At 40.4% G+C, this 12579-nt stretch overlaps 1 protein-coding gene across 1 annotated transcript; it reads right to left on the minus strand.

The window, feature by feature from the left end:
• Window positions 1-599: 599 nt before the first annotated feature.
• fgfr4 (fibroblast growth factor receptor 4) lies at window positions 600-11564 on the minus strand. Its single transcript, XM_059526701.1, has 20 exons — window positions 10892-11564; window positions 9736-9917; window positions 7866-8047; window positions 7640-7778; window positions 7176-7436; window positions 6985-7074; window positions 6728-6894; window positions 6516-6639; window positions 5639-5829; window positions 5401-5539; window positions 5124-5317; window positions 4876-5021; window positions 4668-4789; window positions 4473-4583; window positions 4199-4389; window positions 3417-3539; window positions 3037-3107; window positions 2644-2781; window positions 2455-2560; window positions 600-2367 (listed from the first exon to the last, which is right to left on the minus strand). Exons 2-20 carry the CDS (start codon window positions 9824-9826, stop codon window positions 2191-2193), a joined length of 2763 nt encoding a protein of 920 aa, XP_059382684.1. The 5' UTR covers window positions 9827-9917; window positions 10892-11564; the 3' UTR covers window positions 600-2190.
• Between the last annotated feature and the right edge of the window lie 1015 nt (window positions 11565-12579).

Genomic DNA, 12579 nt, shown 5'->3' on the forward strand with positions numbered 1-12579 from the left:
TCAAATATGATTCAGTGATAAAAAAAATTTAATTGAAGAAAATGTTGATATAGTTTGGCAGGGACATTTCCAAGCACAGCTCCAGCCAACAAATATGGGGATTGTCCCCAGAAATCACGGACATCTGGTCACCCTGTATTATGAAAAAATGAAGCAGGAAGCCAGAGCTTAATGCAGCCCATGGCATTTGGTAGGCTGGTTTGGGCCTTTGCCCTTTGGCTAAAGATGCAAAGATGAGAGACACCCACTCCATGGTGGACTCCAAACTCTTATCTAACCAAGACCAGCTGGCTGAGATTGTCTCCATGGAGAGAGAGACACATTTGGACTATAGTGATTGTTGTCCTGCTTGTCTCCTAATGGATTGTTACACATGAGAGATAAGTCAGTGATGCAGTAGATAAGCGTCTAGACATTTAGAGGGAGACGCTGAGGTGTGATCATTAAGTCAATCTGCCCGATTGAAGATCCAAAAACAAACAGTTTACAATAGCACAAAAAAGTGTTCTGATGTCCATAGAACAAATAATTACCTTGTTAAACTGCTGATCTGAAACATATTTTTGCAATTTGATCACAGTCAGACAGCCAATATGGGCCAGTTTTTAAATTATACTTTATTTAATATAAAACAAACAATAAACAAATAAATTAAATATTTCTAAATTAACTCTCTTGATGGAAAATTTATAATAACATTGTTTGACTGTTACAATGAGGACTACACAAATGGAATGTCATGTGGTTTATAATTTCATACACAAAGAATGTGCTCTTACAATTCTGGAGGCGTCAAGGACTGTGTTTGTTTCTTATTTAGAGGTCATAAATCACTGTAGCTGCCTGAAAGAAGATTGAGCTCTAGTGATAAATCGAATTGAACAGTTCTGCTCACATTGGGGAAATCAACTCGCTTACTCATTCGTAGTATGTGCACCAATTGTCCCAGAATGTGCCTAAAGGGAACTGTAGGAGCGTCCCTGGCTAAGAATGCAAAGTACAAGGTAAATTAACTTGAAAAAAGCCATTGGCTTCTTATCAGCTTGTGGGAAGAGGCTTTGCATTCCCTAAAGGACATTGCTGAGTTTGTTTAGAAAGGCTAGCATTAGCATTTGTATATTAAAAGATAGTGCAGTATAAAGATGGGCAGCTGGAGCCATTAGCATAATAAGGAGCTTTCTCATTTGCACACAGGCCTTAGACAGCCCCCCAATCACCCTAGCCAGCAGTCACACATATTACAGCTGCATGAGACCATTGTCCACTTAGGCCTATGCCTGGATCCCGAAAACAAACTGGGGTGGTTAAAACGTTACAGCCAAACAATGGAGGATTCACCAATTGAAATCAATCAATATCAAGGCATTTCACATTCAGTCAAGTTCTTTTTCTTCTGTACAGTACTGGCAATGGAAGCGATGCTGCTCAGTTTGAATGGGATGAATGGTTGGGGAGAAGACCACGACAAACCAAACGCTGAGGCATGAAATGAACAGAACAACAGGAAGTTGAGTGCTCAGAGGTTTAGCCTTGACAATGTACAATGGTACGAGCAGCGAACAATAGCTATTGTAGATGTGTCGATGAAAGGAAGAATCATTCAGGGATAGCTTCAGAACAGATTTACATAATTTCTTCACCAAAGTAACACCTTCAATTTATATCATTTAAAATAATTTATAAAATGTAATTGTCTTCTGTAATGATATGTACATAAAATATTTTAAGGTATTCACAGGAAATCAAAAATCAGGCACTTTGCTGCCACTACAGCAATTTTTAACATGCAAGATCCTGAGAATTAAGACAGTTCTTTAAATAAAAAAAGTAGAATAATTTTTTATAGAGAGATATTTATATTTATCGATGCTATCTGCTTTTTATATCAAAATAAATGTTCTCTTTTTTTTTTAAACAAAACAAATCTGGTTTAAAAACGCTCCTGTATGCTGCTCCAATGTAGTTTTCTACATACAGCAACACCCATTCGATAACAACTTTAAACAAAAAAACATATGACCAGACTCAGTCCTGTTTCTCTGTGAAAATTACCAATCACCAAGTTTTATAGTGCCAAGCATTGTTATAATGTTCTTAGGCAGAGCAACAAAGGTGAAAATCCTTGTACCGCTTTTCATACAAGTGTTTCCAAGCAAGATCTTGTGTCCATAAGCTTGTGCCCAAAAAGGACTATCGCATTGTCGTCTTCAGATCCATCCGAGAGCGCACATCATGGTAGCCAATAAGGCATGGGTCAGTTGACATAGCATCATGGGTAAACACTGAATCATTGTCTGAAGAGCAAGAGCTGGAGGTGTCCTCACAAGATGGGGAATACTGTTCGAAAGGGGTGGACAGGTCCAGGTACTGAAAATGTAAAAATACAAATGGTTTAGAGGTTTGGGCATAAAACAACACTCTACGACTCAAACTATTGCCGAAACAGGTGTTTACCTCATCGGAAATGGACACTAGCACCCTATCAAGCTCTTCTACAAGCTGTTTGAATGTTGGTCTTTGTGTCGGTACTGCATGCCAGCACTCTCTCATCTTCATATAGCTAATAAAAGCAATTTGAATGTAAGTACATAACCTTGAAGTCCGACGTTAAACATGTTTTTGAGTGAACAGATTGATGCTTACAGTTCATGGGTGCAGTTAGAAGGTTTGTCCATTCGATGACCTTCCTTCAGCAACTTAAAAAGCTCCTCTACTGGTATCCCAGGGTATGGTGATCCTCCCAATGTGAAAATCTCCCACATCAAAACTCCAAAAGACCAACTGTGGAAACAAGAGACCAAAAATGTCAGTGCAACATGTAGGGTAATCAGCTTGAGCCACACTAATTCAATCTTCTTATTTAGATTTTTTTTTTCATCGGGGCGTATATATATTTTTTGTCATTAAAAAAAATCCATCATCAGGATTAAACTGTACTGGTGCATTCTGGTTAATCTGAACGGACTGACATTCCAGCCAGGGGGATCCCTGCTCAGCTGATTCTTTGGCATAGCTGCACTGATTAGCCAGACTTACACGTCGCTCTGGTGTGTGTAGACTCTGTCAAACAAGGCTTCTGGTGCCATCCATTTCACTGGCAGACGTCCCTGAAATTGGAAACAACAGGGTTTTGAGTGGGACAGTTAGCTGCCACACAGGCTGAGCCAAAGAACTCCACTTCCTTTTGATCCTCAAAAATATGACTGCCCACTCCTTCGCTAATCCCCGCCCCCCTTTCCCTAATTATCTTCTATTAAGCTGTCTGCCAATCAGCATGGACACATTACACATCTGTCTTTAATAGCATTAAGGCATTAAATGAGCACAAACAGGGTCATACAACCCTGAAACATAAGGGATTTCTTCAAAAGACCAAAAACATCTAGCTACAGGTTTTGAATAGAATTGTTACTTACATTAGTGGTTTTTTTGTAGTAGTCAATCTGATGCACTCCTCTTGCCAAACCAAAATCTGCGATTTTCATCACATTGTCCTCTGTCACAAGAACATTCCTTGCCGCTAAATCTCGGTGAATACACTGTTGAGACAAAAAAAAAAGAGATTTCTATTTAGTTGAATAGACCCAAACAATGTTTTGGCGACTCTTTTCCGCTTCTGGTAAGTAGATAAGCATGCTCACAGTGAGGCTAGAGTTTTGTTCCCGCAAACCAGATGAAACCTCAACAGAAATGACAAACTACTTTCTATATGAGGAATGCTGTCTAAATCAACATATAGCGAGCAACATTTGCAAAAGTTTAAACAACCCCAACTTTAAATAGACTTGGACTTCACAGAAAAACAACACAGATCTGGTTTCTGATGTAAATGCATGTCATTAAGTTTATTTTGGTTTTAGTTAGTGGTATTTGAGGATTGAAAAAGAGGCCAAAAATGGCCCCTGGTTTGTGGCCCTTAATGGAGGGGTTTCAGACGACTGCATTCTTAGCAGGCCACAAAAAGCTAGTAATACGATCCAGTGCACAGGCGGGTCCGAGCGCCTGCTTGCTAACAGATTTATGGCAGTGCTAAAAAGGACAAAGCCCACAGAGACAGGATGGACACAGCGGTAAACACGACACACCGCCACTCCACTAAGGAATGCTTGGCATCACGTGTCAGACAAAGGGATGTGTTGATAAGATGTCGGGGGGCTGGTTTCAAAACAAAGCTAATTGAGCCCTGTGAGCAACTTACTCTTTTGGAGGCCAGGTACTCCATGCCTCTTGCGACTTGGTAAGCACAGGATACTAGGTCTTTAAAGGTGAGCTGTTCTTCAGGAACTTTGGTCACATCAAAGGTGTAGTCCATGCCAGGAGGTCGACGTGCTCTGAGATATTCCCGTAGGCTACCCTTAGATGCGTATTCAACCAGAACATACAGTGGACCTGAACCAGAAATATACATTGAAATAAAGTCAAATGGCCAAATGAATTTGTGCAACCATGAGATGCCACAGTGTTTAACTTACCATCCTGTGTGCAAACACCAAGAAGATTTATGATGTTCTTGTGCTTGTCCATCACCTTCATTAGCTCCATCTCAGAGATGAGGTCTGCCAGGTCTTTGTCAGTTGCATCGTCTGAAAATTACCAAAACATCTTTCTTAGTCTGCAATTCAAAAATGCTCAACACTTCAATACAATGGCTGAAAGCACAAACGTACCTTTTAGCATTTTAACAGCTACAGTTGTTACTTGATCTTGATTCTCTTTGTTTATCCTATAAGCCTCAGCTCTCACCACTTGACCAAAGCAGCCCTCTCCAAGTGGTTTACCTAAAGTCAAACTGGCACAAAAGAATTCAAATAAATTTTTAATTTACCATCATATAAAAGGAAACATTTTACAGCTATGGTTGCTGGTAGTGCTCACTTCTCTCTTGGAAACTCCCAGTCAGGGTCATAAGGCAGTTCAAACTCCATAACTCCAGCCAGCATTGGGGAACAACTGGAGGAAAGACGAGCCACCCGCATCAATGACGCACTTGATTTTCCAGAAGAATTGGACTCCAATGAATACTGTGATAGGGTCCAAAACATACAGGATTTATCCAGAATGTTCTTTTGAATACCATGTTCTTGGGGAATTTTCATGAGGTTTGTTCAGAAGTGTCATCTTACCTGTCTGCGTAGAGGAAATTTTGAGAGTTTCTGCACTGGGAGAGTATCAAAAGGCTCCCGACTGGGATGAACCTGCATACGGCAGAGGACCACTATAACAATGGCCATTACCAGAGCCAGGAAACCAGAGGCATAAATGATGATGTCGGTGTACTTGGCTTCCATAAGGTCCATCTCCTTGGCCACATCCTCCTCTGTGGAATTGACAAGTTTTCATTATTTGTACCTCTAAGTCTCAAGCAATTTTTGTGTCTATAATGTTTCTATAAAAACCTACCTGATAAGACTGTAAGCCAAGCAGACTGATGAGAGAAACCAATAGAGTTTCCCGCCAAGCAGGTGTATTCTCCAGCATCCTCCATTGTGATATTGGTAAGATACAAGACTTCAACTTCAGACATGTTCAAGCTTCCTGTCTGAAAAATTGGAAGAAAAAATTAACTTTTTAATGCTTGTTTGCTCCACACAGATCTGTTTCACCTTTAGAAAAGTATAATGGATGACTTGCTTAATACCTTCACTATTTTCACGTAAGGAATGCCGTCAGGCCCATAACGGCTGCCATTCATCTCTATGTGCTTTAGCCACTGGATGTGAGGCTGGGCATCACTATAGACTTTACACAGGAACTGGGCATCTCCACCCACTACAGCTGTAATATTTTTGGGTAAACCAGCTTGAAGGATGGGCCTATGTGGAGAGCGTTCTGAAAGAAGAAATTGGAAGGTCAATTCCATTAAGATAATTAACAGTTCATCCAACAAAATAATGTTGCCTATGAAAGTTGACATTCAAGAGTATTTGATGAAAGACAAGGCACAGCGATAGACAAGCGGCACTTGTGAGCTGATCAACGCTCACTAATTAGTTCCATTAAGGGATTTTTAGAGCCAAACCCATGTGCTGGGTTGCTTTGAAGTCGATGGGCTCTTTATTCCCTGTTCTTTCCCCCTGTCTGCTAGGACACAGCAGTTGACCCCACGCCGGACTCTTAACAAACAGGTCTGTCACCGGTCAGGTAGAAAATTTGTCTGGACGCTTCAACCCACAACGCTTCCAGGCATGTACCATACAGACCGATGCCAGCCCCATCCGACATTCTCCCGCTGTGATGATATTTACTGCCCTCTTCCAGTGAGGATCTTAAATATCTCTATAGACATGTACAGCCTCGAGTGAATCCTGGTACCTGTGGTGTAGCAGTGTGCCCTGTGGCTCTCTCTGATGTGGATTTGGGGTCTGTCTTGCTATGTTACGCCACTGAGCTACTGGTACAGAACCTCACTGATTTGATGCTTATTGCCTCTGACATTTGCTAAGCATGGCAGGCCTGTGATGGCTCCTCGTGGAGCCAGGCGGCTGTCTAGAGCAGGCAAGCAGAAGCCCTCTTACCCAACACGTCCAAGAGGTAGGTGTGAGCGATGGACCCATATTTGTTCTCCACCACACAACTGTAGTTCCCACGGTCTGAGGGAACCACACTTTCCATGACCAGGCTCCAGTGCTGATGTCGTAGCTATGAACACAAAATGGTAACATGTGAGCATGAAGTGATACTTAGTATATTGCCAAGTCTCCAATAAACAAAAATAACAATCTCTCACCTTGATGCCTCCAATCCGGTGCTCTCCTCTGAATTCTCTGCCATTCTTTAGCCAGCGAATGGTGGGAAGAGGGCTCCCTGTGGCAGGGCAGCGAAATTTGACAGTGTTTCCAGCTGGGACTGCATAGAGCTTTTTCTCCATCCTTTGAGTGTGAGTCCAGTATGGGGCTAAAACGTAGAAACCAATGGTACAATTTAAGCTATCACTCTAAAACTAAAATGCAACTGAATGCAACTGGACATGCAATCAACACTTACCTCTGGAGATGTAGACCTGGTCATTTTCGGTCTCAGGACCAGCATCATCAAGACCATTGTCCTCATCATCATCTCCTGATCCTATGGCATCTGCAAAGAAGAAGTAAGTGATCAGGTTTTTACATGAGCATTCAAAAGAAGGGTTGTTTGACTACAAATTTCCTTAAATGCCACCATGTAGCATAACCTACCAGCCACTGTGATAGTGAAGTTGCGTAAGGCCTCTTTGGTGCCACGTAGCATACACACATACACTCCTGAATCTTCAAAGGTGACATCAGCAATCTCCATGACTGCTGCCCTTATCTGGATACGAGCATTGTGTTGCACCCGTATACCACCCTTGAACCACTGGACAGATCCAGGGCGGTTTGTATCACAACGGAGTTTTAGTACATCTCCAAGCTCTAGGAGTAGATGCTCTGATGTTTCCTCAGTTGGCTCCTCAGAAACTAGGAAAAAACATAGCAACATTATCACACTAAACTCAAGTTTACTTTGACCTTTCAACTCTAGTGGTCAGTTGTGTCCTCCTAAATACTCATAAACCTGTTTTCATGGCAATATAATGCCAATGGCTGACCTGGCTGACCTGTCAAAGAATGATGGAAGATCTGCCCTGTTGATGAGAGTGTTATATGTTGATATGACTTACCTGATAAGACTTCCACCCAGGCAGAGCGTGAAATTTGACCAACTGAGTTTTCCGCTTTGCATACATACTCCCCAGCATCTTCCATGGTGACATTCACTAAAGGAAGAATGTTGACTTTGGAGAGGTTCTCAAGAATAGGCTGCAGGGGAAACAAATATAACATTACTCCCTCTTTCCTGAAGAGAGAAAATATGCAGAATAGAGGATCATTAAATCACTTTCTCACCGTAATCGCTGTAAGAAGTGGTGATCCATCAGGCCCCAGGCGATTGCTGTCCTTCTTGAACCACTGGAGACGTGTTGAGGCTGGCTGGAGGAGTTTACACACCAACTTCACATGTCCTCCAACCAACACAGAAGCATTCTCAGGAAATCCAGGGAAAAGAATTGGTCGAGAAACTCGGATATCTGGCAGAACAGAGAAAGGAAGGTTTTGAACAACTACGACTGTAATTAGTCTGTAGTATAAACCACATTTAAAAAACACATCTAATTAACATAACTTCTCGCTAATTGCTAACTAGAGCCTTTCTCACAGAGATCACCACTGTTTTGGAGCAAATCAGGCAAACAAAACCACAAACAAAAGAGAGAACAGAAACACAATTCTCAGCTGAGGATGACCTAACTTTGACTACACAGCAGTGTTCCTTGTGGCCCGGAAGTGAATGTGATTTTGAGCATTTGAGTGACGAACGCCCCCCTAACCAAGCAATGTCACCTCCAGCACTGAAGCATAACATTCTTCCACCAATACACTAATGAACTTCACTGAATAAAACTAGGGCCTGGCCGGTATCTGACCCTGTAGAGGGTGTGAATGGTCAGCAGAAAAATAAAGGACAAGCTAAACAAAACACACAAACACATGCACACACTAACATAAAGCTGAATGGTTCAAACGGTAAACTTTACATAATAATATGCATCTTAAAGACATATTTTGTAGGGACATATATCATTATTTGAGATTTCAGGCCAGTGCAGAACACATTTTTAGGTTTAATGGAATCATAAGTGGGTCATTTGCAATCCCAAAGTGTCGTACACTGCCAATTAACTACTGGAAAACTACCTTTCCTTTCGGAATATTTGACATTTTATAAAGGTCCTTTTTAAAAAATTGTACACAGTCAAATGTTTTTTATAACCTCTAGAATCCACAAATGACTCCAGTGTTATTTCTCAATTGTAAACAAGGAATTATATTACTTAGCTGTAGATAAATCATATTATTACAATGAAATGCTCATATATGTACAAGTTCATTTCTGCCTCTTCTTGTTCTTTTAGCTCTGCATTTCTCACTTGTCTGGGTGGCTCTGCCCATTAAAGTCTTACAGTTGTCAATGGACTTTAATTTCTCCTGACAGGAACTTAGTGGGGCATTGTTGGGCTGCTCCACGGGGTTTTCAACCTTTATCACCTTCCTTGCTCTGTATGTAGCTCACAAGTGTTCAGAGAAAGATGCTTTTAACGAACACTTTGCCCCAGTCTTCACAAGGGTCTACATCTGTTCCCTTCGTTCTCTACAACTCAGAGTGGTGCACTCAGGCTAAGCATATCAACAGCCCAACACAAAATTCCACATAAATCTTATGGCTAATACTGTGGTTTAAAACAATCCTCTGATTTGTATGCATGAGGCTTTATCACACAAAAAAAAACCTCTGGAATCCAACTCTGTGAAAGTCTTAATAGCTCTTGGAGATAATCAGATACTTTCATGACAGGTACAAAACCTAGACATCCCTGTGTTTGTATAATTAAACAGGAGCCCTGTCTTTCCCACCCCTCCTAGCATCCCACAATCCCCTGTTACTGGCACTGGGCCAGACAGATTTACACTTCCGAGCCTCGGGGCTTTGGCGGGATCAGGTAGCACTCTTTATGGCTCAAGGAAATTCTGGGATTGTTTTACTCTTTAAATGATTACATCCTCTCCAACTTCCCCTGGATTTACATTCTTCATGATCAGGTCAGCTCAATTTATCATATATTGAATAATTCATCATATATTCCAACCATTCATTACAGAGGGTCAGATTATAGATGCATTATGAATTTCAATAGAAAAGTGCATATTTATTCCATACCTTTTGCCCGGACTTCCCCGGATATTATGCTTCTTGAAATCACCAGTTCCGTTAAGCAGATGGCAATGAAAACCTTAAAGATGCTCAACATCTTGCTGAGGTAATGTTTGTAAGTGTGGGAGACAGCTGGTCAGCTTCAAATGCTGACTCCAGGCATTGGCAACCTCAGTGTAGTCACAAACCTGGGAGAAAAGCAGAGTTGATTTACAATTCACAGATACTATTGTGAAAGATGAACCTTTAAAATGGCATAAATGCATAATGCATTGCACATCCCAACCCTGTCCACCAAACCACATTTGAAAATGAATGTCCTATTGTACACCTACATCATTGTTGGACATTGTCTACTTCCCTCATGGACATGAATAACCCTCCGGTACGAATGCGCTGCAGTTAAGGACAGTTGTTTATGAATGGGACCTGTACAACGTGCTTTTAATGGGCCGTGAATTGGATCCGGAACATCTACGATTGCAACAGCTAGCTAATTGTCCAAATATACAGAAGAGATATTAATTGAAAGTACTTTAGAACTTTAAACATTTGAGATATTTTAGCCACAATTCATGTAGCCTACGATTAAGACATTACAACGTATTTACTTACTCCAAACGAGTTTCTAAAATACTTATTTTGCTCAGCATGAGAGATAAATAAGACCAAACGTCAAGCTCTCCAGGTATGAGGAGACACGTGTTCTAAAAACATACGAAAATTTCACACTGAAGTGAGAGTTTAGTTAAGCTAAATAAATCTATTTACAAGTGTGAAACCACTTCGTATAGCTAATGAAAGTCATTCTGAGCGCAAAAATAAATAAATAAACAAACCAAAAAAACTAAACCCAAACAGAAACAAAGATATAGCTTACATAATTATGATTTGAAACTAGATTTGAACTAGATTAATTAATATGAATTTGTATTTTACGAATAAAATTATATGGTGTATAAAATGCGCAGAAATAAAGCGCATGAGAAGTAATTTATACTTCTAGACTAAACACTAATTTATAATCTGATCACTGCAAGTCCCTGAAACATGTATCTTGTATGTTTAATGTATATTAAGCAACTGATTATTTAATAAATATAAATAATATTCATAGCTAACAATCAATCTGACCCCAGTTTTACCGCAAATAATAATTTACCTATTTTCGTGTGTACTTTGCCCCGTCCGGATAGGTTCGATAAGGTACCAGCAGTTCTTAGTGCCCTCGGATCTTGGTGGCCCTCGAGACACTCATGTGTCCTTTTTTTCTCGCCGTTCCAGAGTTATTTATCCTTGGAAATCCAATAAGCAACTTTTGTTACACTGGTAAATCCATCAAAAATAAAACCAATAGGCTGATAGTACAAGGGAAGACTACTAATCTTCAGATTCAAAGTCCAGTGCTGCTTTCCTTTGATGGGCTTCTCCGTGTCTCGCGCTGTGCTCGTGAGCGCTCCCGAGTCCAAAAACCTCCTATATCCACAGAAAAATGAACGACACGGAGGATTTAGACCGTGTTTCCTTTTCTTCTCAAATTGTAAAATGAATGAAAATAAATTAATAAAATCCTGCCTTAGATTGTGTTATGTAAAGCATCCAAAATATTGTAGCGTCCCTCTGTCTTTTTCACATGAATAATGTGATTTGCGCGTGATGACAGTGGAGTGGGGTTCAGCTCCGTCTCTCTCTCTCGCTTGGGTTCCTGTAGAATGATTTGCTCCACACAGTTTAGATGAGTTTAAAACTGAAGAGCCGCAGAGTCTCTATCTGGCAACTCACTACACTCTGGGGCAGAGCAAGAGTTTCACTGGCAGTGGGAGACAACAGCACTCTGAGGGGAAGGTTCACAACAATGGACTAAAACCAGAGGGAGAGAGGGGGAAGGGGGGTGTTAAATCCCCCACCCACAAAAACAAACCCCCAGAGGCAGACCCCAGCAATATATATATATATATATTACTATATATACTATATATATATAACTATATATTAGATAGTAAAACAGTTTTATACATTAAATAAATAATTATATATATACTTAGACATGTTTTACTTTAAGTAACACAAAAAATATAATATTATATAAATAATGCAAATGATAAAAAAAAAAACACTGGCCCATGTAGTACTATGTGAAAAAATAAACAATTAATAACCCCACACTAGTTATATAGTAAATAGACTGACTAAATAAATCTAAATAACACCTAGGTTTATTGCATTGTAAATAAGCAGGAAAAACTAATTAGGCAATTCCTTTGAAAAGTTCTCGAGCTCCGTATTCAACAGCTGTAAATGACACCTTTCCTTAATTACATCATTGTAGGCTGCTATCTTTCCCGCTAATCTTTTTAGACGTGACGTCACAATGCGCGCGTAATTTATTTATTAGTCGATGATGCCAGAATGTCGCGCGTTTGTATTAGAGAAGGAGGGACAGCTTATTTTTAACCGAGCAGACGTTTCTACAAAATAACACATTATTATAATACAGAGTACTCACTTTTGTTTCCAGCCGCAAATGCTTATAGCGCATATTATAAAGCTGGTCGAAGTGAAAGCTATAAGAGAACCATGGCCAAGGTTCCATGACTGTGCAGGTGTTATAATGATCAAAAGCCAAGGTGGAGAGAGTGAGGCTTTAAGTGCTAACGAGACGGATCTAAGGGAAACACTTTGTTTAAAATGATACCGTTTCTCTCATTAATCAGCTATCTGTGCAGTCAAATCCAGAGCAGTCTCGAGGCTACATAAGGGCCAGGGTGGCCCTGCGACCTGCCAGGAAGACCTCATAGATCAGTGTCAGTCTTCCAGTTGTGTGCTTCTATTCTATGAAAAATGGTAAAT

Source organism: Carassius carassius, chromosome 36 (genome assembly GCF_963082965.1).
Source record: "Carassius carassius chromosome 36, fCarCar2.1, whole genome shotgun sequence".
NCBI classification, from domain to species: Eukaryota; Metazoa; Chordata; class Actinopteri; order Cypriniformes; family Cyprinidae; genus Carassius; species Carassius carassius.

Excerpts from the sequence above, each read along its gene's own strand:
- fgfr4 (XM_059526701.1), bottom strand. The coding sequence starts at position 9,826 with ATGTTGAGCATCTTTAAGGTTTTCATTGCCATCTGCTTAACGGAACTG. Across the intron at positions 7,437-7,639 it reads CTGGGTGGAAGTCTTATCAG|TTTCTGAGGAGCCAACTGAG; the intron begins GTAAGTCATATC and ends GTTTTTTCCTAG. Across the intron at positions 3,108-3,416 it reads ACTACAAAAAAACCACTAAT|GGACGTCTGCCAGTGAAATG; the intron begins GTAAGTAACAAT and ends TTCCAATTTCAG.